The sequence below is a fragment of the Hyperolius riggenbachi genome, unplaced genomic scaffold (genome assembly GCF_040937935.1).
Source record: "Hyperolius riggenbachi isolate aHypRig1 unplaced genomic scaffold, aHypRig1.pri scaffold_171, whole genome shotgun sequence".
Lineage (NCBI taxonomy): Eukaryota > Metazoa > Chordata > Amphibia > Anura > Hyperoliidae > Hyperolius > Hyperolius riggenbachi.
In genome coordinates, this window is record NW_027152382.1 from 154,509 (window position 1) to 180,654 (window position 26,146).

At 45.6% G+C, this 26,146-nt stretch overlaps 1 protein-coding gene across 1 annotated transcript in view; it reads right to left on the reverse strand.

Annotated features, from left to right (window-relative positions):
- OGA (O-GlcNAcase) overlaps positions 1-26,146 on the reverse strand; it is a 194,010-nt gene that overhangs the window by 85,770 nt on the left and 82,094 nt on the right. The window contains exons 7-8 of the mRNA XM_068264825.1: positions 2,349-2,633; positions 611-769 (exon numbers count right to left, since the gene is read on the reverse strand). Of these exons, the coding sequence (XP_068120926.1) occupies positions 611-769; positions 2,349-2,633 (444 nt within the window). The remainder of the gene's footprint in view (positions 1-610; positions 770-2,348; positions 2,634-26,146) is intronic.

Genomic DNA, 26,146 nt, shown 5'->3' on the forward strand with positions numbered 1-26,146 from the left:
GTACATAAACAAACCCGATAAATGTGGGTTCAGGTGCACTGTAACAGCCGCACACATGGACAGGTTCTCATTACTAGGATTCGGGACATGGACAGGTTCTCATTACTAGGATTCGGGACATGGACAGGTTCTCATTACTAGGATTCGGGACAATTGCACAGGTTCTCATTACTAGGATTCGGGACAAGGACAGGTTCTCATTACTAGGATGCGGGACATGGACAGGTTCTCATTACTAGGATTCGGGACATGGACAGGTTCTCATTACTAGGATTCGGGACATGGACAGGTTCTCATTACTAGGATTCGGGACAATTGCACAGGTTCTCATTACTAGGATTCGGGACATGGACAGGTTCTCATTACTAGGATGCGGGACAAGGACAGGTTCTCATTACTAGGATTCGGGACAAGGACAGGTTCTCATTACTAGGATTCGGGACAAGGACAGGTTCTCATTACTAGGATTCGGGACAAGGACAGGTTCTCATTACTAGGATTCGGGACATGGACAGGTTCTCATTACTAGGATTCGGGACAATTGCACAGGTTTGGAAGGTGTTTATGATTCCTGAGAAAAAATCTCGGGAGCTCTGAGCACAGGACTTACTGCTGTATTGTTGGGCTACCATGAAATCCTGCAGCCAATCGGTGAGAGCGAGCTTCAGAGCCATCTGCGGGCTGTACAGCACGTCTGTCTCCAGGTCCTCATCACTGCCTTCATTCTCCAGCTTGATCTGGATGGACACCGTGCTGTCCTCACTGTCCGCTGCAAAGAGAAGCCACAGATTCCAGGTCAGTGGCAGGAAAGAGATCGGCCAATGTCTCATTACTGCCCCCAGTTATCACCCAACACAGTCCACGTCAGTGGCAGGAAAGAGATCAGCCAATGTCTCATTACTGCCCCCAGTTATCACCCAACACAGTCCACGTCAGTGCCAGGAAAGAGATCGGCCTATGTCATTACTGCCCCAGTTATCACCCAACACAGTCCACGTCAGTGGCAGGAAAGAGATCGGCCAATGTCTCATTACTGCCCCCAGTTATCACCCAACACAGTCCACGTCAGTGCCAGGAAAGAGATCGGCCAATGTCCTACTCATTACTGCCCCCAGTTATCACCCAACACAGTCCACGTCAGTGGCAGGAAAGAGATCGGCCAATGTCTCATTACTGCCCCCAGTTATCACCCAACACAGTCCACGTCAGTGGCAGGAAAGAGATCCTCCAATGTCTCATTACTGTCCCCAGTTATCACCCAACACAGTCCATGTCAGTGCCAGGAAAGAGATTGGCCAATGTCTCATTACTTCCCTCAGTTATTACCCAACATATTCCACGTCAGTGGCAGGAAAGAGATCAGCCAATGTCTCATTACTGCCTTCAGTTATTATCCAACACAGTCCACGTCAGTGCCAGCAAAGAGATCGGCTAATATCTTACTTATTACTGCCCCCAATTATCCAACACAGTCCACGTCAGTGCCAGGAAAGAGATCGGCCAATGTCTCATTACTGGCCTCAGTTATTACCCAACATATTCCACGTCAGTGGCAGCAAAGATCGGCCAAGGTCTCATTACTGCCCCCAGTTATCACCCAACACATTCCACGTCAGTGGCAGGAAAGAGATAGGCCAATGTCTCATTACTGCCCCCAGTTATTGCCCAACACATTCCACATCAGTGCCAGCAAAGAGATACGCCAATGTCATTACTGCCCTGTTATTACCCAACATATTCCATCAGTGGCAGGCAAGAGATCTGCCAATGCCTTACTGCCCCCAGTTATTACCCAACATATTCCGTCAGTGGCAGGCAAGAGATCTGCCAATGCCTTACTCATTACTGCCCCCAGTTATTACCCAACATATTCCACGTCAGTGCCAGCAAAGAGATAGGCCAATGTCTCACTACTGCCCTCAGTTATTACCCAACACATTCCACATCAGTGCCAGGAAAGAGATAGGCCAATGTCTCATTACTGCCCCCAGTTATTACCCAACATATTCCACGTCAGTGCCAGGCAGGAGATCGGCCAATGTCTCATTACTACCCAACACATTCCACATCAGTGCCAGCAAAGAGATAGGCCAATGTCTCATTACTGCCCCCAGTTATTACCCAACACATTCCACATCAGTGCCAGCAAAGAGATAGGCCAATGTCTCATTACTGCCCCCAGTTATTACCCAACATATTCTGTCAGTGGCAGGCAAGAGATCCGCCAATGCCTTACTCATTAATGCCCCCAGTTATTACTGCTCAGGAACCGGTTATTGTACATTAACATAAATCGTGTCCATTGGAATCGTGTTTTGTGTACCGCAGTTGGGATATTTGGCACTTACTCATGACGATGTCTTTCCTCACGCCGTTCATGTTGGACTTATACCACGTTGCTAATGTATGAATGGCCACGTAATTGGACTCAAATTCACAGTTTGGATTGGTCAGCACACCCTTGAGCCGGGGAATGAGCTCGGTGGAGCGTCCTTTGTAAGGGCCCAGGAAAAGCCTCTTCTGGTCGTAGTCGTTGGCGTGAAGGTTGTCCCAAATCACTGGTGACCTCTTGAGGATTTTGGAAATCTCTTCGATTGATTCCACAGGAATATCTTTGGAAACCACTTTTGGACCTGTAAGAGTTTAAGAGAAAATAATCTATAGTGCAAATTCAAGTGGTAAACTAATGTGCCAAAGCTTCCATCAATCTTGTCTTCACCCACACAATGCCCAGCCCAGCCTCGTCTCTGTTATAATTTAAGTAGGCCTCAGTTACTTGGCCTGAGTTTTATGTAAAAGGCTTGTCCGCAGTGTATGCCTTTTAAATAAATAGAGGTTTTGTGATGCAGGCAGAGGCATCTCAGGGTCTGCGTGTAGCAGAGGATACCCGCAGATACTGAGAACATGTTCCTAAAAGAAGGCCATCGGACTACTCTGACCTCAACACTACACCACAGGAACAGAAAACATTGGCCATATTTACTAAACATCCACGTTCCTGCATATGGGTCAAATGCCTCATTGATTATTAATCAAGTAGGTGTGTATGATGACACCACGAGTGGGTCCACCAATAATCTGGTCTAGGGGGTGGCGAAGATGATGTCATATTTAACTCTTTCCTAGTCGGTATTAAAGGCTGAGGGAGCTACGAGAGCTCACTTCTGCTTCTTCCTTCCGCACTAGCTCGCAAGGCCGACTGGGACCTCTAAGCATGTTCTTCCTTTCTGTAATCTGATCTAATGTATGCTGTACATAGGTAGTTTAGTGTAACGTAGTTAGGAAGAAGGTACCTGATTGACTTCAGCAGGGAGTCGAATCACGAGCTTGTAACGCAACATGAAGATTGGCATGGCTAGGATATGATGAATGTATCTATCTGTATTCCTGTTTCCTGAATAAATAACGTAAACATTGAAGAAGCCTGAGAAAGTCTATCTCCTGTTTGCTGTGTGGAGAGTCAAGTGATCTCACAGTCTGTGAGACGGTGGTGTCGAAGCAAGGTGATATAAGAACAGTTTATAACAGTCTCCACCCGCACAATGCCCAGCCCAGCCTCGTCTCCACCCACACAATGCCCAGCCCAGCCTTCACCCGCACAATGCCCAGCCCAGCCTCGTCTCCACCCGCACAATGCCCAGCCCAGCCTCGTCTCCACCCACACAATGCCCAGCCTCGTCTCCACCCACACCATGGCCAGCCTCGTCTCCACCCACACCATGCCCAACCTCGTCTCCACCCACACCATGCCCAACCTCGTCTCCAACCGCCCAATGCCCAGCCTCGTCTCCACCAGCCCAATGCCCAGCCTCGTCTCCACCCCCACAATGCCCAGCCTCTTCTCCACCCGCACAATGCCCAGCCTCGTCTCCACCCACACAATGCCCAGCCTCGTCTCCACCCACACAATGCCCAGCCTCGTCTCCACCCACACAATGTACAGTCCAGTCTCCACCCACACAATGCCCAGCCTCTTCTCCACCCACACAATGCCCAGCCTCTTCTCCACCCACACAATGTACAGTCCAGTCTCCACCCGCACAATGCCCAGCCTCTTCTCCACCCACACAATGCCCAGCCTCTTCTCCACCCACACAATGTACAGTCCAGTCTCCACCCGCACAATGCCCAGCCCTGTCTCCACCCACACAATGCCCAGCCTCGTCTCCACCCACACAATGCCCAGCCTCGTCTCCACCCACACAATGCCCAGCCTCGTCTCCACCCACACAATGCCCAGCCTCGTCTCCACCCACACAATGCCCAGCCTCGTCTCCACCCACACAATGCCCAGCCTCGTCTCCACCAGCCCAATGCCCAGCCCAGTCTCCACCCACACAATGCCCAGCCCAGTCTCCACCCACACAATGCCCAGTCCAGTCTCCACCCACACAATGCCCAGTCCAGTCTCCACCCACACAATGCCCAGTCCAGTCTCCACCCACACAATGCCCAGTCCAGTCTCCACCCACACAATGCCCAGCCTCGTCTCCACCCACACAATGCCCAGCCTCGTCTCCACCCACACCATGCCCAGCCTCGACTCCACCCGCCCAATGCCCAGCCTCGTCTCCACCAGCCCAATGCCCAGCCCAGTCTCCACCCACACAATGCCCAGCCCAGTCTCCACCCACACAATGCCCAGCCCAGTCTCCACCCACACAATGCCCAGTCCAGTCTCCACCCACACAATGCCCAGTCCAGTCTCCACCCACACAATGCCCAGTCCAGTCTCCACCCACACAATGCCCAGCCTCGTCTCCACCCACACAATGCCCAGCCTCGTCTCCACCCACACAATGCCCAGCCTCGTCTCCACCCACACCATGCCCAGCCTCGACTCCACCCGCCCAATGCCCAGCCTCGTCTCCACCAGCCCAATGCCCAGCCCAGTCTCCACCCACACAATGCCCAGCCCAGTCTCCACCCACACAATGCCCAGTCCAGTCTCCACCCACACAATGCCCAGTCCAGTCTCCACCCACACAATGCCCAGCCCAGTCTCCACCCACACAATGCCCAGCCTCGTCTCCACCCACACAATGCCCAGCCTCGTCTCCACCCACACAATGCCCAGCCTCGTCTCCACCCACACAATGCCCAGCCTCGTCTCCACCCACACAATGCCCAGCCTCGTCTCCACCCACACAATGCCCAGCCTCGTCTCCACCCACACAATGCCCAGCCTCGTCTCCACCCACACAATGCCCAGCCTCGTCTCCACCCACACAATGCCCAGCCTCGTCTCCACCCACACAATGCCCAGCCTCGTCTCCACCCACACAATGCCCAGCCTCGTCTCCACCCACACAATGCCCAGCCTCGTCTCCACCCACACAATGCCCAGCCTCTTCTCCACCCACACAATGTACAGTCCAGTCTCCACCCGCACAATGCCCAGCCCTGTCTCCACCCACATAGCATCCATCCATGAATGTATTTTATTTAGATCTAATACAGATGATCAGGGGGATCCACCAAGTTCATAGGCCAGTGTGAAGTGTGTTATTATTAAAGGTCATATTTTTACACACAATGCAGCAGGCATGGATGTGTTTGAACACAGGGACCGGAGAACGGTCAATTTGGATGAGATATTCATTGATAATGGGGAAATTGGGAATAGCATGCAGCAGGAGTTTAAGAAACTACATACAGTAATGAGCAAAACACGTGGTGGGACTTGGCTGCCTTAACTAAGGAAGGAATTATACCCAAAAGACTAAGGTGGGACCTCATGGCGTGGGAGGAGTATTTTGACAAATGTGGGCAGGGTTTAGTTAAATTGCTCCTGAAGAGGAAAATGAGAAGATTGGAAAGATTGGGAGGGGAAATAGATGAAATTAAAATTAAACTAGCACCGGTCAGCAATACAGAGGAGTATAAAGAAAGGTCAAAAAAGTTAGCAGAAATGTTAGACAAAAGTGAGAAGGAGATTAATGCCGGGCATACAATGCCAGCGGCTCGATGCCGGCAAATCCCCGCTCGTCCCCGCGGGAGCGGCTAAGTAGCCGCTCGTTTCTTACAATTGTTCTCCCCGCCGGTATTGAGCGCAGTATCGATCCGGCGGGGTATCGGACACGTCGGATTATTATCAATCGAGCCATCAGGCTCGATTGATAAGCCTCCCAGCAGTCTGTGTATGCCCAGCATAAGACAGAAAAGCAGAGAAAGTTCCAAAGGGATGCAGATGCCACCCGGAAGAAAGAGGCGTACAAATGGCAGATTAAAAAGGAGGAGGAGAAAAAAGCAATAGACGTGAAGGAAAAACTTGAAAATGATAAAGGGAACACAAATGCACAGAATTTGTCTAGGGGGGCGGGGGGAATTTACGCACCACAGGGGGTCATGGTTCACCAAAGAGGGGGCTTGGGGGGGGGGGGGGGCACACCAAGAGAAATGCACGTGGAGAGGGGGGGGGGGGTAATGGGAGAGGAGAAAGATATGAGCCACAATAGTGTTACAATGTGCCAATCTCTAACAGATACGATCCAATTAGGCAACAGAGACAGATTGAGCCTTTTTTAGGGGTGGATCCAAGATATGGGGAGAGAGGAAAGAAACCTGAAGCCTTATCAGGGGTACCCAGGAAAAAGAGGGCAAGAAGAGGCACAAGGGGGTGAAGAGGGGGAATCAAATGGATGAGAAATCTATAGGTGAAGGAATCCATAATGATTCCTTCACACTGGCTCACCCACTAATCAGCACACTGGCTCACCCACTAATCCTTGTGTTTCCTTCCCCTTTGTTTCCTCCCCACTACCCTCTAGATTGTAAGCTCGCAAGGGCAGGGACCTCCTCCTAGTGTTTCTCATACTGCTGTAATTTTAACATATGTAGATGTACCAACTACATATCAACTATGTATGTATCTGTATTTATTCTATTCAATGTCATGACTGTACGGTGTCTTGTATTTCTTATGTATATTTGTTCCCCATTATTTGTTTGTACTATGTACAGCGCTACGGAAGATGTTGGCGCTATATAAATAAAAAATAATAATAATAATAATAATAATAATAATGAGGGCTGGTTCAGACGGACGCTTGCGGAGCGTTTACTGCAACCGCTCGGAACGTCGCGTTAAATGCTCCCATTTACGCGTTTACACGAACGCGGCGTTCGGGTCCCATTTTTCGCTTGCGTTTGAGGTGCCCCTGGAAGCGACATGTAGCTTCCAGGGGTGACCAACCGCGACGGGTAATGTGCCCCCTAGGGGAAGAAAAACGCAACCGCATCCGAACGCGACGCAAAGGCTGCTGAAAGCCTGACCGCGCAGCCGCGACGCCGCACAGACATCCGTGTGAACCAGCCCTTAAATGGGGTCACATTGAGCTCAGATGAAATTAAACTATTGGATAAAGGATTAAAACATGCAGCAAAGCAGAGGTTATATAAGTTCAGCACATATATAGATGTGAACAAGTTCACGAGAAAACTGCACTTAAAGAGGAACTCCAGCCTAAACAAACATACTGTCATTAAGTTACATTAGTTATGTTAATTAAAATAGATGGGTAGTGTAATCTCTTACCCACCCTGTTTTAAAAGAACAGGCAAATGTTTGATTTCATGAGGGCAGCCATCTTTTTGGTTGAAAGGAGGTGACAGTGAGCATGAGACACAGTTCCAACTGTCCTGTGTCCTGATCACCCCTCCCAGTTGCTAGGCAACGTGAATAACATAGGAAATCCCATCATGCTTTGCAGAGCATCAGAGAAAAAAAGCCCGGGCAGTTTTCTTTGATGGGTGGAGCTTAGCTAAAAATGCAGGTAAAAATTATGCTTTGGTAAGAAAAACAAAGTTCTGATGCTGTGAAACGGTTAAAGAAACACCAGGCCTTTTCAGTTCTGCTGAGCAGATTTTTAGTCTGAAGCTTTGCGGGGAGAATGGACACACGGGGTAGAGAAATGACAGATGGGAAGTATAAAACACTAATTTACAGAATAAGTCCACTTTTAACCCCAAGGATGGGCGTTATAATGCAATTGAGGTGTTTAAAAATATGGTTATGAATGACTTGAATAAGATGCCAGAAACGGGAAAGGGAAAGGAAAAACGATTGCTAGAGAGATGTTGGAGGGAAAAGGCCCTAGTGGTACGCCCGGCAGACAAGGGGGGGGGGGGGGGGGTACTCCATGAGGAACAGTATAAAGAGGAGCTGGACTGGTGGCAGATAGAGAGGCCTACACCTTACTGAGGGAAGACCCCACAGATGTCTATATGAAGGAGGAGAGTTACTGAGAGAGGGTTTGGATAGGGAGTTGGTCACAGATGAAGAATACAAATATATAGTGGCGGATGACCACCGCATACCTATCATTTATCAAGTTCCAAAGATTCACAAAAATAGAGAAAAAAAAACCACCCCAGGGAGGCCAATCATTAGTGGCTTGTGTTCAGTTACCCACAGGTTGGGGCAATATTTAGATGCGTTTCTACAACCATTGGTGGCCAAATGGCCCAATGTATTAAGAGATACGGAACACATGCTTCAAAAACTTGAGGGACAAACTCTAAATGGGAGGGATATTTTAGTAACAGCAGATGTTGCTTCGCTCTATACAAATATACAGCACAATTTAGGATTGGAGGCAGTAAAATACTACATGGATAAGGATGATACATTGAGGGATGAACAGAGGGAATATATCCGAAGGTTGTTGAAATTTGCGCTGGAAAGGAAGGATTTCTGGCACGATGGACTGTTTTATAAGCAGCATAAGGGATGCGCTATGGGGGCTAGCTATGCCCCAAGCCTCGCTAATTTATTCATGGGTAAGTGGGAGGAAACAATAGCTGGAGGTTAGGGAGTCGGTTTATTGATTACCATATATACTCGAGTATAAGCCGACCCGAGTATAGGCCGACCCCCTAACGTTTACCTAAAAAAACAGGAAAAATGCATTGTCCCGAGTATAAGCCGGGGGTAGGAAATGCCACAACACACCACTCACAACCACGACCAACCATATACGAGAAAAGCAGCTTAAGTCAGAAAATAGCAATAACACCAGCTAGCTGTGGAATATTACCACCATCTCTGACAGTAACTGGCTGAATACTAGGATAGCATATAATGGAGCTAATCTTTGGCTCCCCCCAAGTTTCTTACCCTTGCCAGATCTCCGTTATAGTGATGCACAATGTTCACTCACCCTTAACCTCCTGGGGGATACAATCATATCGCCCAGGAGGTGGCGCAGCACTATTTTTAAATTTTTTTTATTTTTTAAATCATGTAGCGAGCCCAGGGCTCGCTACATGATAGCCGCTGTGCAGCGGCATCCCCCCACCCCCTCTGAACGCCTCCGGCAATCAAAGCAAACAGGAGATCCCGTTCAGAACGGGATTTCCTGTTTGGCTTCCCCCGTCGCCATGGCGACGATCGGGATGGCGTCATCGACAAAAGAACAAGTCCTGGAGGCTTCTAGGGCGGCCCAATCACTCTCATTCCAAGGGCATAGCTACCAAATCTATGGAGACCTCTCTCTAGCAACACTACTCAGACGCAAAGAAATGAAACCCTATCTACAGATCTTGCGGGACCGACAAGTGAAATACCGATGGGGGTTTCCATTCTCGATGTCTTTCACTATGAATAACCGCTCCTACACTGCAATTACCGTGCAAGAGCTACAAGAGCATTTTCAAACCATGGATCTCCCTCTTCCTCCAACACCACCCTCTCCGGCCAAAACACCCTCCTTGCCTTCCTCACAAAGAAGCCTCTCCAGTTTGCCTCTCATACCCTCGGGAACCCCGAAAAAGCAAAGGCAGAAGAAACGGAGGTCTGCTGCCCTTAGAGCTATCCTCGCAAGTTTTCCAGGATGTCGCCTGAATGAGATAAGTGTCACCCACATTATTATATCGGTTTTATCCTCACCCCTTGTCACCATTGATCTCGTGACACTCCCCATGGGTTCATTACCACCCAGCAAAGGGACCCTTGTTATGTTCCTCAACGTTTAACGTTTAACTTTTGGTTTTTTGACACAGTTAGTGGTCAGTTAGACTTTGTCAGTGTTTGGATTGCAATCTAGCTCTGTACTAAACTTTCCCTGGAGCCATTTTGTCCCATGTGGCCAGGACTAACGGCTGAGACTCCCCACCTCCCCCTTCTTCACCAGCAAGTACTTTGCTTCCCGCCACAAAAGAACTGTTCCCTCTGCAGAAGACACTTGACTTTCAACATGGGCTCTCGACCCAGTCTACAGCACCTCCAAAGACTGGCCTCAATATATCACGCTGCAAATGTCACGATCACCCTATTGTACTAAAGCTTTTGCCGCTGGATTTTTAAGTTATACATCCTTTATGGGAGGTACTTCTTTACAATGCCAACTTACTACATGCAAACAGGGTTTACGTTAGCGAACAACCAAAAATGTATACTTCCAGGCTAAATATCTAAGCGAATCCTGGGGTAAACACTCCGCTAAAGCTTCTATATTGTATAACCTTAATGTCTCCTGCTACGCACGTAACTTAGAAAATAGTTGATACTATCGCTGTGCCTTTGTACATATAAATCTGAAAATAATCCCTGTAATGTTAAACTGTGTATTAGCATATTTAAGGGTTAAATGCATTGCAGAGATGTCCCTACCTCTCCCTGGCCACCTTCCCCTCCTCCCTAATTACCTTTTTCCCTCTCGTCTTCCCAATCCCATTAGGGTGAATTTCATTTTGCATCAAAACGTAAGCCTACAACAACACCGTGTGTTATTGTCTATGTGGTGCAGTGCGCGGGCTGGACACTGGAGGGCACTGCAGCACTATTCAAACAAATAAGGTTCTTGCTTTTGCATTATCCTCCGTGGGCAAGGTTTCATCATTCCAGTAACCATTCACCTTCTAAAAGCTACACATCTAATGAAACTCGTGTATGCTAGCATGACTCTCATTCACTTATGCCACAGCTCTCTGGTGCTTGGCCCACGCAGTGTACTTCTGTCAGTGTTCTCCCCAGACTCTTTTAGCCGGGTGCTCCACCCGGCTAGATTTGGTGACCACCCGGCTGTCATCGGCTCAGCTCCTCACCTCCTCCTATGCTGTAAGCAGAGTTTTTTTTTTTTTTTGCAAACTCTCAGCAGCGATAATACGCCATATCCCAACCAGAACTTGGCTTCATCAGCACCTTCCCTTGTTGGGTAAATAGTTGCATCATGGTTTGCCATATCTTTTATTTAGTAATCTTATTTGAATTAGAAAATTAGAAATATAGTAAAACAATACAACGTAATGACAGATTACTGTTCACTCAGACATCCCACCTTCCACACCCCATACATACCTCATACATCCTCCATATACTTCCCCCCAAAAAACTCAGACACTTCTAGGTCCTCTCCTCCTCCTTACAAACACAAAGAGGTATACGGAAGTCAGACAACACTCTTCTCCCAAATCTGTTTCATAACAACCCAACAAGTAGCATTAGACCTTTCAGTCACATCATCTTCTCCTATCCAAACTCTATTATTTAGAAATGCTATAATATCCTTTTTCCATTCTCCAAGGGAGAGTGGTTCTGGATTTTTCCATTTTTTAATAATAAGCTTTCTAGCTAAGCTTACCCCCAAATCTACCAATAGTATTTGCTCAGGACCACCTTCTGCTTCTTTTGTATCTTTAATCCCAAAAATTGCCCAGTTTACATCTATTGTAACCCCAGGGATTAAGTACCCGGAACAAAATTCCTCCACCCCTTTCCAGAAGTCCACCACCACAGGGCAGCTCCACATCATATGCAAGAAGGTACCTGAATCCCGTCCGCAGTTCCAGCAGGTTTCATCGACAGCTAAGCCGTATCTGAACATACGAACTGGCAACAGGTACCATCTGGCTATTAATTTATATTGGGCAAGCTGAATATAGTTGTCCGATATACTCCAGATTTTTTAAAAAACTCTAGCCCATAATTCTCCATTCATTTTAATTCCTTCACATTTTTCCCAACTGTCACAGAATTGTGGGAGGACCCCATGGAGGGTGGCATCCAGCACTTTATAAATGTTTGAGAGAGTCCTCGGTGGCCTTTGTTTTAATAGGAACCATCTTTCAAAATTGTTTACTTTGTTGCTAATAACACCCTCCTTTCTCTCCAAATTCTTCCAGTAACTCTTTAGTTGTACAGCAACGAAATAATTAATTTTATGGGAATCAAGTAAGGGAGAGATGGCTAGTTCACTATTACCTACCAAGTCTATAAGTCTCATATCCATAGGAAGATGATTAGCCTTACACCAAGCCTTGTCTTTAGTTGGTCCAAAATCTGGATTATTTACAATTGATATCAGTGGAGATATTCCATCAAAATGTCACCATCTCTCAATTACTTTAGCTAAAATTGATACCGTAGGTTGAATAAGGGGATGGGAGGGAACCAACAGAGCAGCTCGTATCTGAGCTGGAATCCAGGAAAGGAGAAGGTCTCGGCGGAGGCAGCTTCCCTCCATTCTTACCCATAATCTATTGTCCTCATTTATTCTCCAATCCAGCACACGAGCTAGATGAATACTAGTATAATATCTGTAGATGTCTGGAACTGCCATACCCCCGAGATCCTTACCCCTTGAAGTAATAGAGAAGGCTATCCTACGCCGTGACCTTGCCCATATAACATTTTGGAACATCTTGTTCCATTCTTGAAGCCATTTGCTGGGTAGGGACAGGGGCAGACACTGTAACAGGAACAGTAATCTAGGCAATATCTTCATCTTTACAATTGCTATTCTACCAATAACATTAAAAAAAGGGAGATCCCAGGTTCTCAATGCTTCCCTACATACTACTACTACTACTACTACTATGTCCCCATAATTGGCTCTATATAAATCTCTTGATTCAGCGCAAATTCTTACACCCAAATATTTGATTGAGTGACTGTCCCAACAAAAATTTATACTGTCCTGAATAGCTTTCTTGGTTCCAGGGGAGCAACCCAAATCAAGAATTATAGATTTTTGTTCATTAATTTTAAAATTAGTAGCCATCCCGAACTGAGTGAACCATTTCATACAGTGTTTCATAGAGACCCCTGGATTGGTCAAAGTGAGGAGTATATCATCCGCGTAAGCTATCAATTTTATTTCCTCCCCTTCATTTACTATCCCCTCTATAAAGGGATCCCCTTGGATAGCTCTGATTAGGGGCTCTAGACTCAAATTGAACAGCACTGGAGAGAGGGGGCATCCTTGCCGAACTCCATTAGTTAAACTAAAGCTCTCAGATAGACAGCCATTTATCTTGACTCTTGATGATTGATTGGAGTACAAATTTATTATTCTGTCAACAAAACAGGGACCCAGGCCAATCCTCTTAAGAACATCAAATATAAAACCCCTAGATACCCTATCAAAGGCTTTTTCTGCATCGATAGTGGCTAATATTGCTTCTTTATTACTCAATTTACAACCATTCACCACATTAATAGCCGTATAGATGTTGTCTTTAACATGTCTTTGTTTTCGAAAGCCAGCCTGTTGATTCCCCAGAACCAGGTCCGTTATTTCACCCAGTCTTGCAGCTAAGATCCTGGAATATATTTTGACATCACAATTCATAATTGATATGGGATGAAAATCTTCACACGCCATAAGAGATTTACCTTCTTTTGGTATTAGGGAAATTGTAGTCTCATTAGCTCTATCTGAAAAAGTCCCACCACCCCCCTTATCATTCACCAATGTACAAAAATGCGGAGCTAAGGAGTTTGAAAAAAGCTTAAAAAATTCTACCGGAAAACCATCTGGTCGTGGGCATTTGCCATCTGTCAACAAACTCCTTCTCCTGTATAGGGGGCTCAAGAATCTCACTCGTTTTTTTTTATCTAGGACTTGAATGGCCACAAGCTTCTCGAGTGCTTTACTCTTCGAGTCCTCTTTGGTCTCTGACAGATTATATAGTTTCTGATAAAACTGTGCGAAAACAGACCCTATCTTATGTGTTGCGAATTGTATAGTCCCATTCTCGTCGCAGATTTTTTCAATAAAATTAGAACTGTGGTCCTTTTTGAGCAAATTTGCTAATACTTTCCCCGATCTATTCTTTTCTTTTTTTTTTTTTTTTTTTTTTTTTATTCTTTATTTATAAACGTAGAAAAAAGTTTCCGTTTACTCCAATTACAGAAGAAAAGAGGACAATCACCAACAAAACCTTTTCCATAGATTATCAACATTAACATGTATATTGCAAGTCCATATCACAGTTCTGTAGTCCCCCATATACTACCAATCTCTTGCGTACTTACATACTTTTAAATTTCCCTTCACCCTCCCCTCCCCCTACCCGGCCCTCCTCCACTGTTCCTGTTGTCCCCTTTTCCTCTGCCCATTCCCTCACCCCCGTCCTATCCTGGCCTAGGCAGAGGGGAGCCAACCAGGGGAGGTCCTGGATATTTCCAGGGATTTCCTCTAATGAACCGATACTAGGGATCCATTGTCTAGTCTATCCGATTGAGGAATCATCCAGGTAGTATTTATAGGGAGAAGAAAAGAGCAATAGGGAAAAGGAAAAGGAAAGAAAAGAGAAAGATACGTAAGAAAAAGAAACAGACAGAAGGCACTCCCCTCCCCTCTCCCCTCAATCTCTCAACCCTCCATTGACCCTCCTATTTCTCCATTCCCATTCTCCACCTCTGGTCTCCCAGTCCACGACCCCGTCTATCTCAGACGTGCCTATTGAATTCCCCCTTTGCTATATTCTTCCGAGTTCTTAAATTCTACCCACTCTTTCCATCTCCCCTCCTCCCTACCATACAATATATCCGAAAGTTCTTCCATTCTTTGTGTCTGGTCTATTTCGTCAAACCATTCTGTCAGCGACGGGGCATTTCTAGCTTTCCAATTCCTAGCTATTACTATTCTAGCTGCATTTATCATATGCATACCCAGGGACCCTCTATAATTTCTCATAATATTTGCATTATAGTGTAGGAGGTACACCCCCGGGTCTCCAGAAATTGGGATGCTAGCTACTCTCCATGTATATTGCCTTACTGATGCCCAGAAAGGCTCAAGAGCCCTACAGGACCACCACATATGTATGAAGTCCCCTTCTTCTTCCCCACATCTCCAACATCGGGGATCTGTCCCAAACATCGCGTGCATTCTGTCAGGGGTATAATACCATCTCATGAGCACCTTATATCCAGATTCCTGGATCCTTGTAGAGACTGATGCTCTGTGAGGCATCGAAACTATCTTATTCCACTCCCTCGGTGTCAGGCCCCTACCTAGGTCCCTTTCCCATCTTTCCCTCACTGTCTGTGTCAAGTTCTCATCTCCTCCCAGAATTTTATATATTTTAGCTAAGGTGCCTCTCGATTGACTACCTCCTATACTTAACTTCTCAAAAGCTGTTAATTCTCTTGACATTGCCTCCCTACTACCTATTGAAAGCAAGAAGTGTCTAAATTGCATCAAGCTCCATCCATCTACTTTCTCTAGCCCCAATGATTCTGCAATTACTGTCTCGTCGGTCCATACACCCTCAGTTATCAAAGAGCACACCTGTATTCTTTTCCCCTTTCTCCACTGTTTAAAACTTCCCTTTTTACATCCAATGGGGAATTTTTGGTTATCTAGGATGGGCATAAGGGGCGATGGGCTGGGAGAAATGTTATCTCTGTTTCTTACTCTATTTAGAACCCTTAAAGTGTGTTCCACCAATAGACCTGCTGATGTCCTGCATTTTGGTACATATGGTAGCCATGGGGCCATCTCCAGTGAATCTTCTATAAAAGCAGAGTTAGTACCTGCTAACGATGTTTTCAACAATCCTTCAGGGCAAGGTGAGACGTCGCCCCTCCCAGACGCAGGAACAGACAGCACTTCCCCTATAAAAGAATCAAATGGTTAGTCCACCCTCAGTGCGTTTAGACAAGTACCCGACAGGTGAACAATCCACTAACCCACAATCAGTGCCACTATCTGACAAGACAACAACACCCGGGTGGGATCGTTGCCCTGAAGGATTGTTGAAAACATCGTTAGCAGGTACTAACTCTGCTTTTTCCCCACAATCCTTCAGGGCAAGGTGAGACGATAAACAAGTAATATAACCTTAGGGTGGGACCACTGCTTGAAGAATTTTTCTCCCAAACGCTTGGTCATGAGCAGATAATGCGTCAATCCGGTAGTGGCGAATGAACGTAGAAAACGTTGACCATGTCGCCGCCTTGCAAATTTGTTCAGGAGATGCCCCTGCTCTATTTGCCCATGAAGCCGCCATGGCCCTAGTCGAATGTGCCTTAAAGGAAGCTGGCGGATCAACATTCATAACCTTATAAGCCTCAATAATTGCTAATTTAATCCAATTAGCTATAGTCGATTTAGAAGCTGCCTGGCCTGAATTTTTACCTGTATGTAAAATGAATAATGCATCTGACTTTCTGATATCCGCCGTTCTGGCCAGATATTCTAATACACATCTTCTAACATCTAAGTAATGGAAACTCTGTTCTTTCTCATTCCTCGGATTCACACAAAAGGTTGGTAACACAATATCCTGGGACCTGTGAAATTTTGACATCACCTTAGGACAAAATTTTGGATCTGTCTGAAGTACCAACCTGTCCTGAAAATCTTGAAAGTAAGGACTTTTAATTGACAGGGACTGAATCTCACTAACTCGCCTCGCCGTAGTAATTGCTATTAAGAAAACTACCTTATAAGTAAGAACTTTAAGCGTACAATCTCTTAGTGGTTCAAAAGGAGCCTTGACTAGACCCTGCAGAACCACAGACAGATCCCAAGGAGACACGTATGGTTTGAAAACGGGACGTTTTCTTGCAACTGCTTTCATAAATCTTACAATTAAAGGAGAGGTAGAAATAGGCACACCAGAGAACGCAGTAAGCGCTGCCATTTGTACTCTCAGAGTACTGACCGACACGTTCTTTTCCCAACCTTCCTGGAGAAAATCCAGAATTGCTGGGATAGACATGCTATCAAACTTAGAGTTTTTCAGCCAGACATGAAAAACTTTCCAATACTTTAAATAAATTTTCCTTGTTACCTCCTTGCGGCTTCCAATCAATGTTGAGGCTGCTTTATCTGACACCCCCATGCCCTTTAACAAAGTCAGTTCAGGATCCATACCGCCAGATTCAGTCGATCTGGATGTGGATGCCACAGATCTCCTTGGACCAACAAATCTGGTCTGAGGGGCAGTAACCACGGTTGTTCCACCGTGAACCTTTTCATTACCGCAAACCAAGATCTTCTTGGCCAAACAGGAGCTATCAGAATCATTTTCCTTCGGTCCTTCCTCCATTTCTCCAGCACTGCCGGGATCATGTTCAGGGGAGGAAAAACATAAATCAACGGAAAGTCCCACTGGTAATTGAACGCATTTATCCCTAATGCATTGTCTGTTGGATTCAACGAGAAATAACTTTGTATCTGCGCATTCTCCTGAGATGCTAGCAGGTCTACTGACGGAACACCCCATCTTTCCGTGATCAGCAGAAAGACTTGTTTGTTCAGTGACCATTCTGAGGCTAGAATTTTGTTTCTGCTCAACTTGTCCGCATCTAAATTCAAAGTGCCCCTGAGATGAACCGCTCTCAAGGACAACACATTCCCTTCTGCCCAGAATAAAATCTCTGCCGCAGCTTCCCGTAATAACCGGGACCTCGTGCCTCCCTGTTTGTTTATGAATGCTACTGTCGTAACATTGTCTGACTGTACTAATACGTGTGTCTTGAATATTATCTCTTTTGCCTGAGTCAGTGCCAAACCCACAGCTTTCAATTCTCTCAAATTCGAAGAGCTCTGGGACTCCTGTCTTGACCATCTGCCCTGAAATGCTGCATGGTCCACATGAGCACCCCATCCCCACGAACTTGCGTCCGTGGTTAGAATCTTCTCTGTTGGATATTTCCACAGATTGCCTTTCAGTATATTGGAGTCCTCCAACCACCACTGCAGCGATGACTTCACTAGTGTTGGAATGGACACCCTGAAGTCCAGACTCCGAGGTTGTCCATCCCAATTTTCCAACAGGAAATTTTGAAGCTTCCTGAGATGCGACAATGCCCACGGTACAGCCACCATTGTTGATGACATTATTCCCAACACCTGTGAAATCATTCTTAATGAAGGTCGCCATTCTTTTTGAAGGGTCAGAATTGCATTTTTTAATTTTTCCCCTTTTTCCTTTGGAAGATAGAACTTTTGATCCAGCGCATCTATCGAAATGCCCAAGAACAACATTCTTTGGTTTGGTAGTAGGCTTGATTTTTCTTGATTTATTATCCAACCTAATGACTGCAGATGATCTGAAACCGCCTGCAGGTGATTCTTTAATTCTGCCACTGAATTGCCCATTATCAAAAGGTCGTCTAGATAAGGAATTACCATGATCGACCTTTCTCTTAAAGGAATCAAAGCTTCCCCCAGAATTTTTGTGAACATTCTTGGTGCGGAAGTGATCCCAAACGGGAGGCATAGGAATTGAAACTGCATCAGTATTCCATTTACCTGAAGGGCAAACCTTAAGAATTTTTGGGATCGTTTGTGAATTGGCACATGCCAATAAGCATCCCTGAGGTCTAATGAGACCATGAATGCCTCCGGAAATAATAGTTCCCTTATGGTGAATATTGATTCCATCCTGAACTTCTTCTTCCTGATAAACGGGTTCAGTTTCTTTAAATTTAGAATCAAACGATATTTCCCCGATTGCTTTTTCACCAGAAAAATCGTTGAATAAAACCCCTCTCTTTGTTCCTTCTTTGGAACCCTGCCAATTACATTCTGCTTTAACATGTTCTCTATAATGTTCAACATTTCTGGAACTAAACTTAAGTCTTTTGGCGGTCTTGAGATCACAAACCTTGAGGGAGGGGGTGAGGCAAACTCGATTTGGTAACCAAATCTGATTGTTTGCCGAATAAATGGACTTTTCACCCACTTTGACCAAGTGTGGCAAAAATATTTTAGTCTTCCCCCGACCGCCTGATACGAGTCATTGTGGTTTTGACTGCCCCTCTGATGGCTTCGATCTGAATCCTCCTCTTGTGGATTTATCACTAAACCACCTTTTATTCCCTTTTTGATCTTTGTATGACCCTTTTTGGTTTGCCGCTGGCTTGCGAAAATATTTCTTATTAGACACTTTTTGTTTCTTTGGAAATGTCTTCTTCTTATTAGAAGTTCTTTCCAACGCTAGATCTAAATCTGGCCCAAATAACAGATCTCCTGAAAAGGGGACTCCACATAATCTATTTTTGGATGCTAAATTACCATCCCAAGTCTTGAGCCACAAGGCTCTCCGAGAAACATTTACCAGGGCAGTAGACCTGGCTGTAAATCTAATAGTCTCTGCGGAAGCATCCGCCAGATAATTTGCCGCCTTATTCAGAATCGTAATTGATTCCATCAGCTGCTCTACTGAAGCCCCTGCTAAAATATTTGCCTTGAGCTGGTTAATCCACAGCTCCAATGTTCTAGCCACACATGTTGAAGCTATAGCTGGTCTAAAGGTAGCCGCATTCGCTTCCCATGTTCTTTTAAGGTAGGCATCAATCTTTTTGTCTGCAGGATCTTTAAGATCCCCTAGATCCTCAAATGCCAAATCGCCCTGTTTCGACACCTGCGAAAAAGGAGAGTCCAATTTTGGACATTTGTCCCATAACGCCGCATCCTCACTCGTAAAAGGAAATCTGCGTTTCAATGCTTTGGAAATAAACAGCCTCTTTTCTGGATCCTTCCATTCTTTCAGAATTGTCTGTTTGATAGCATTATGCACCGGAAACGTGAGACCTTTCTTTTCCTCCATACCTTTATATAATTGGTCATGAAGGGATAAAGAAACCGCTGCCTCATTGTTTAATTCCAGTGTTTCATTAATCGCCGCGATCAGAGCTTCGGTATCTTCAACCCGAAACCTGAACCGGGAAGGCATATCAATTTCTACCTCTTTTGAATCTGAATCAGCTGAACTTTCATTCACATCCAACTGCTCCTGACTTTCCCCCTCAATCGCTGGAGTCACAGATACAGTACTCTGAGATGTAGAAGCTGCAGCTACAGACAAAGAGGATTTAAATGAAGCTAATGAGGAATTTATCTCTTCTCTAAAAGCTTGCAAGGTCTCTTGGACCGACGGCCCACCTTGTTCCCCCAAAATCTTATCAGTGCATTGCTGACATAAAGTTTTGGCATAGGGCAATGGCAATTTCACATTACATACAGGGCATCTCTTATAAGTAGGAGGAGGCCTCACTGCTTCAGTTGTTTTGGCCTGCAATAACATACAAAGCAGTATAAGATACAGATAGCCCAATAGATATGCATGCAATCCCCAGAAAGAGACCCTCTGCCTCACCTTCTGGGCGGCTGGATTACCCTCAGTCTTATCAGCGGCAGACATCATGCAACGATATCCTGCCCAAAGACTGCAGTCTGTCCACTGCAGAGTAACAAAAAAACGCCGCCACCAGCCTGCACGCGCTCTTTCCTTTAAACACTTCCGCCCACGGACGTCACGCAAGGCGGAACTGGAGCCGGAACCGGAAGTGACAGAAGACCCGGACCAACAGGCTCAAGAGGCAGCCTCCGGCATACCCGCCGGAAACTACGCCTCCACCAGCCTCATGCAAATCTACCTCCGCATCCAGCACACGTGACTCACCAGCGTCCGGTCCTCTCCCGCTCCGACTCCTCCATAGGCGGAAAGGAAAGCCGTGCCTTCCACTCTTGCTCCACCACATTCGGCTGAGAAAGGTAGGCAACCTCACAGACACAGCCCAGTGTGAGGTGAAGGCGAGACGACCTCAGTACCATCGTCTCCGCCACCCTAGGAAATAACACCTGCAGCCCAGCACACAGGCTTAATCCCAAGGGGAGATGCCGACCTGCCTGGACGCAGGAACAAACAGCACTGAGGGTGGACTAACCATTTGATTCTTTTATAGGGGAAGTGCTGTCTGTTCCTGCGTCTGGGAGGGGCGACGTCTCACCTTGCCCTGAAGGATTGTGGGGAAAATTCCTGTTCCAAGGTGACCCATTGTTTAATTCCTTTATTAACATTCCAATCTACTACCCTTGTCAATATTGCTGCCTGGTAATATCTGTATGGGTCTGGTGCGGCTATTCCCCCTCTATCTTTGGGCTGTGAGAGCATGGCATACTTTATCCTTGCTTTTTTTCCTTGCCATATAAACCTCATAAAGGTACTCCTAAGCCCTTCCAAATATACCTTTGGCAGGGGGATGGGGAGGGCCTGGAACACATACAGCAGCCTCGGCATTACATTCATTTTTAGCACATTGACCCTTCCGAACCACGATAGTTTTAGCTTGCTCCATTTCTCCAAATCTCTCTTTATAGTAGATAATAATGTGTAATAGTTTAATTTAATCATATCCGGGATATTCAAAGTCAATTTTATGCCTAGGTATTTTAATGAGTCTCTTACCCATTTAAAGGGGAAACTAGCCCCCCAGTTCTCCTCTCTATCTTTCAACCCAATACCCAGTGCCTCACATTTATCCCAATTTATTTTTAGATTAGTTAACATCCCATATTCCTTAAATGCTTTCAAGAGATTAGGGAGAGATATGTTTGGCCTCGAAATATAAAATAAAAGGTCGTCAGCATAAGCCGAGACCTTATGCTCCCGCCCCCCAACCCTTACTCCCATTATATCTGTGTTTTTACGCACTGTTCTCAGAAAGGGTTCCAGAGTAAGGGCAAATATCAGGGGGGATAATGGGCATCCCTGTCGGGTCCCATTTTTAATCTCAATAGAATCCGAGAGTATACCATTTACCCTCACCCTGGCAGTCAGATTTTTATACATAGCTAAAATCCAAGATCTCATATATTCCCCCAGACCAATATGTTTCAGCATCACCTCAATAAATCCCCACCTGACCCTGTCAAACGCTTTTTCCGCGTCAGTGGACAACACCACAACAGGGTCAGGTGAGTATCTTGCCCACTGGGTAATGTCTACTGTTCTAACTGTATTATCTCGAGCCTCTCTCCCCTGAATAAAGCCCACCTGATCGTAGTGTATTAAATCCACCATATTAGGGGCTAACCTATTGGCCAATATTTTGGCCATTACTTTCAAATCTACATTCAGGAGAGAGATAGGCCTATACCCCGAGCACGAAGATGGGTCCTTTCCTTCTTTAGCTATGACCGATATATGTGAGCTCAGCGATTCCTTGCCAAATCTCCCCTCTATACCATCCCTCCCACTCAAATGGTTCAAGGCTCTTAGCCAGTAAGGCTCAAGAATATCCCCAAACTTCTTATAATACCCAAGGGAGAAGCCATCTGGTCCCGGTGCCTTCCCCTCCGACATTTGCCCCACTGCTCTTAATAATTCTTCTCTGGAAATTTCCCTCTCTAAATTCTCTGTTTCCATAGGGTCAATTCTTCCCATGCCCGAGGCTGCTACATATTCCTCCATTCTCCCCCCATCCCCCAGCGGGTCTTCCTCTATCCCATATAACTTCTCATAGAAGGAACCAAACATCCTGGCTAGTGATTCATTTCTATAATGTTTCTGCCCCCTTGTATCACACAGAAAGGGGACATAATTGGAGGTTTGTTGTTGTTTCAATAGCCTAGCTAAAGTTCTGCCTCCTTTATTTCCAAATTCAAAAAAATTTCTTCGACATCTTGTTGCCGCATACTTTACCTTATTGGAGAGTCTCTCTCTTAATTTTTCTCTCGTCCTTGTTAACTCCTCTAAGTCATTCTTGGCCAAAGAGTTCTTATGTCGGGTTTCCAGAATTTCTATCTCTGTCAGTAATTTCTTTACTTCCCTCTCTTGCTCCCTCTTTAATCTACTCCCCTCCCTTATAAGAATCCCTCTTATCACCGTCTTATGGGCCTCCCAGAGGATCACAGGAGAGATTCCTTCCCTATCATTAACTTCAAAGTATGTTTTTAATTCCTCTGCTACTTTTTCTATTACTTCCCTATTTCTCAAGAAGGACTCATTCATTCTCCAATTCCACTGACCCTTCTGTCCCATTTTAAGTCCCAAGCTCAACTTAATGGGTGCGTGATCAGATATCACCATGGTATCTATCGAGGTTTTTATTTCCTCTGACAGTAAATTATGCGAGGTAAAGAAATAGTCTATGCGGGAATAAGAACTGTGGGGAGCTGAATAAAACGTGTAATCTCTCGTTGAGGGATGTTGTATCCTCCATATATCAATTAGTTGTCTTTTAGATAGTTCTTGTTTAATTTTCCGTAAGGTACCCTGTCCAATAAATGTTTTACCTGAGGATGTATCTATAAGTGGGTCCAGGGTGAGATTTAGATCTCCCGCTATCACGATGGAGCCCTCAGAAAATGCGTCTAATTTATTCAGGAATTGTTGTAAGAACCCCAGCTGCCCCGAGTTGGGTGTGTAGATCACCCCCAATGTCATTTTCCGAGAGTCAATGAGTCCCTTTATCAGTAGGAACCTCCCCTGTGAATCCCCTAGTACCTCCATCCCCTCAAGCCTCACTGATCCCGCTATTACTATGGCTACTCCCTTACTTTTTGCCTCCGGATTATTGCTATAGTAGGCCACTGGGTATCTTCTATTAGTCAGTTTTGGATGTTGATCCCCCCTTAGATGTGTTTCCTGCAGAAATGCTATGTGTATTTGGGCTTTATGTAAGTTTTGTAATAGCATTGCCCTCTTTTCTGGGATATTAAGGCCATGGACATTCTGGGAGAACATGTTAATCTGGTGCATCTTGATCTAGATTAATTTTTCTCAGAGGGAGGGGAATGCCAGATAGAAGGAGAAGAGATAAAGAGTGCCCCACCACAAAAAAGAAAAAAAGGAAAAAAAAAAGAAGAAACAAGATCACCCATAGTGCGAAAGAAGGAGAAAAATAAAAAGGCAGTACACCCTGCCCTTTGAAGTGTAGTGGACGTCGTCCACTTACCCATATCCATGGGTATTTGAGTATATTTCTCATTAGGCGAGGAACCCTGCCCCCCCTTTCATAGATTTTACCTCTATCCGGAGGTTGAAGTCGGGTCATTACAACGCGCCCTGCACGTCACCCCCCCCCCCCCCCCCCCCAAGAGCAGGCCCAATCTTATCTCAATCAGTTTCTCCACCTCTTTAGATTTTATAATAATCATCCATTAATATATCAATTTCCACTCATAGTTACAGTTCCAGGGAGGAAGGCCCAGTCTTCAAAAGATTATCTTTCCTACTATTCCTTGGGGTTCAAATTCTACTTCCCAACCAAAACCCCCCCTCCTCCCTTCTTGGTGGGCGCGGGCCAGGGGGACCCGTCTGTGCCACCCTGACCCACCTCCCCCAAGCCCCCCCTCCCCCCTCACCCCCAACCTCAGTGATATATTTTACAGATTATGGTACATAACAAAATCAATCAATAGTGATCATTCCCATCTACCATAATATCATATATATATATATATATATATATATATATATATATATATATATATATATATATATATATATATATATATATATATATATATATATATATATATATATATATATATATATATATATATATATATATATATATATATATATATATATATATATATATATATATATATATATATATATATATATATATATTTTTTTTATTATTTTTTTTTACATATTATGGTGCGTATCAAAATCAATCAATCAATGGTGATCACACCTATCTACCAAAGTATCATGATATCAAATCATCATATCAATCAATTTATTGTGAACATCTTATGCCAATACCTATCGAATCACTCACCCTTCCCTCCCACTTCCCCCTGGACCCCCGGTCCACGGGTCAGGGGGGACGCAACCTGTCCCCCTCCGGCCCATGTCCCGGGGTCCCCCCCCCCGCCCCCCCTGGGGAGAGAAGAGATCTACTCTTACCTTCCCTGTGTTGTTATATATTTTCCTTTGCTCGTGTGTTTTACACATTACTATTAACCTCAATTTAGATTATTAGTGAATCCCCATTTCTTGTCAATTCTACCTGCTATTTAGCCTTTTATATTCATCTTGTGGATACCCCCCCCTCCCTCTCCACCCCCATATTAGTGTGTAGCTTTAAATTTAAAGGATTAACCTCCCCATGTGACTGCTCCTAGCTTCTTTATTATGAAACACTCTTCCCCCTCTCTTGTGAATAACATATGAATAACATATTTCCCCGTAGAGAAAATACTTAACCCTATCACCTCCCTATTTTTCTGTCGTGGAACACACATTAAGTACTTGCCTACCCCCCTCCCCCCCCCCCTCTCTCCTCTCGCTGTCCGCCTGTGCCGCACAGGCACCTTGCCCCTGCCCCCCAGGCGGACCGCGTCTCTACTCTCCCCCCTTTCGGTTGGGCCCCCCCAGTTCACTGTTTTACCATTAGACCCCTTTTTCCCTTCCTCACCCCCTAGGCCTATATTCACCCTCCTCCCTTTTCCCCATTCATCCTAAATGCCACGGATAACATGTTTCAAACAGCATCTTTATCTTATATATTTCTCATCCAGGGAGCAACTTATTTCTGGATGCGCTCCGTAAGTTCCCATCAGTGGAGAGCTATTATCATAACAGTCTATTGACATCAGGCTACCGGCCCCAGGAGAGCACCCTTCGTTCCATCTACCCCCTATTAGTGGGGCTTAGGAGACGGCATATAAACGTCATGTTCTAATTTCGGCGGTCTTGCCGCGTCTTACCCATCATAATAGTCTCAGGGTCCCATTCTGGCACTTCTACAGGATTGATGTTTAAGGCCCTGAAGAGGACCCGCAACTCCTCTGGGGCCCTTAGTACAAACACCAGGGCTCCCTTTTTGATGATCATCGAGAAGGGGTGGCCCCATCTATATGAAGCCCCCTCTTTCTGTAAGGCCTGTACCAGCGGTTTTAGAGCTCTCCTCTGTTGCAAGGTTGAGGCAGCTAAATCCTGGAAAAGCTGTATCTGTTTCCCTTCATAGGTGATCTCTGGTTGCTTCCATGCTGCGGACATTATTGCCTCCTTCTCTGCGTAGTAGTGCAGACGGCAGATCACGTCTCTGTCTTTTTCTCCTCCTTTTGGCGTTGGTTTTAGGGCTCGATGTATTCTATCCATCACAATGGGTTGCTCCTTAGGGCGCTTAAGTATTCTGTTAAAAATCCCTTGTACCGTTTCCCGC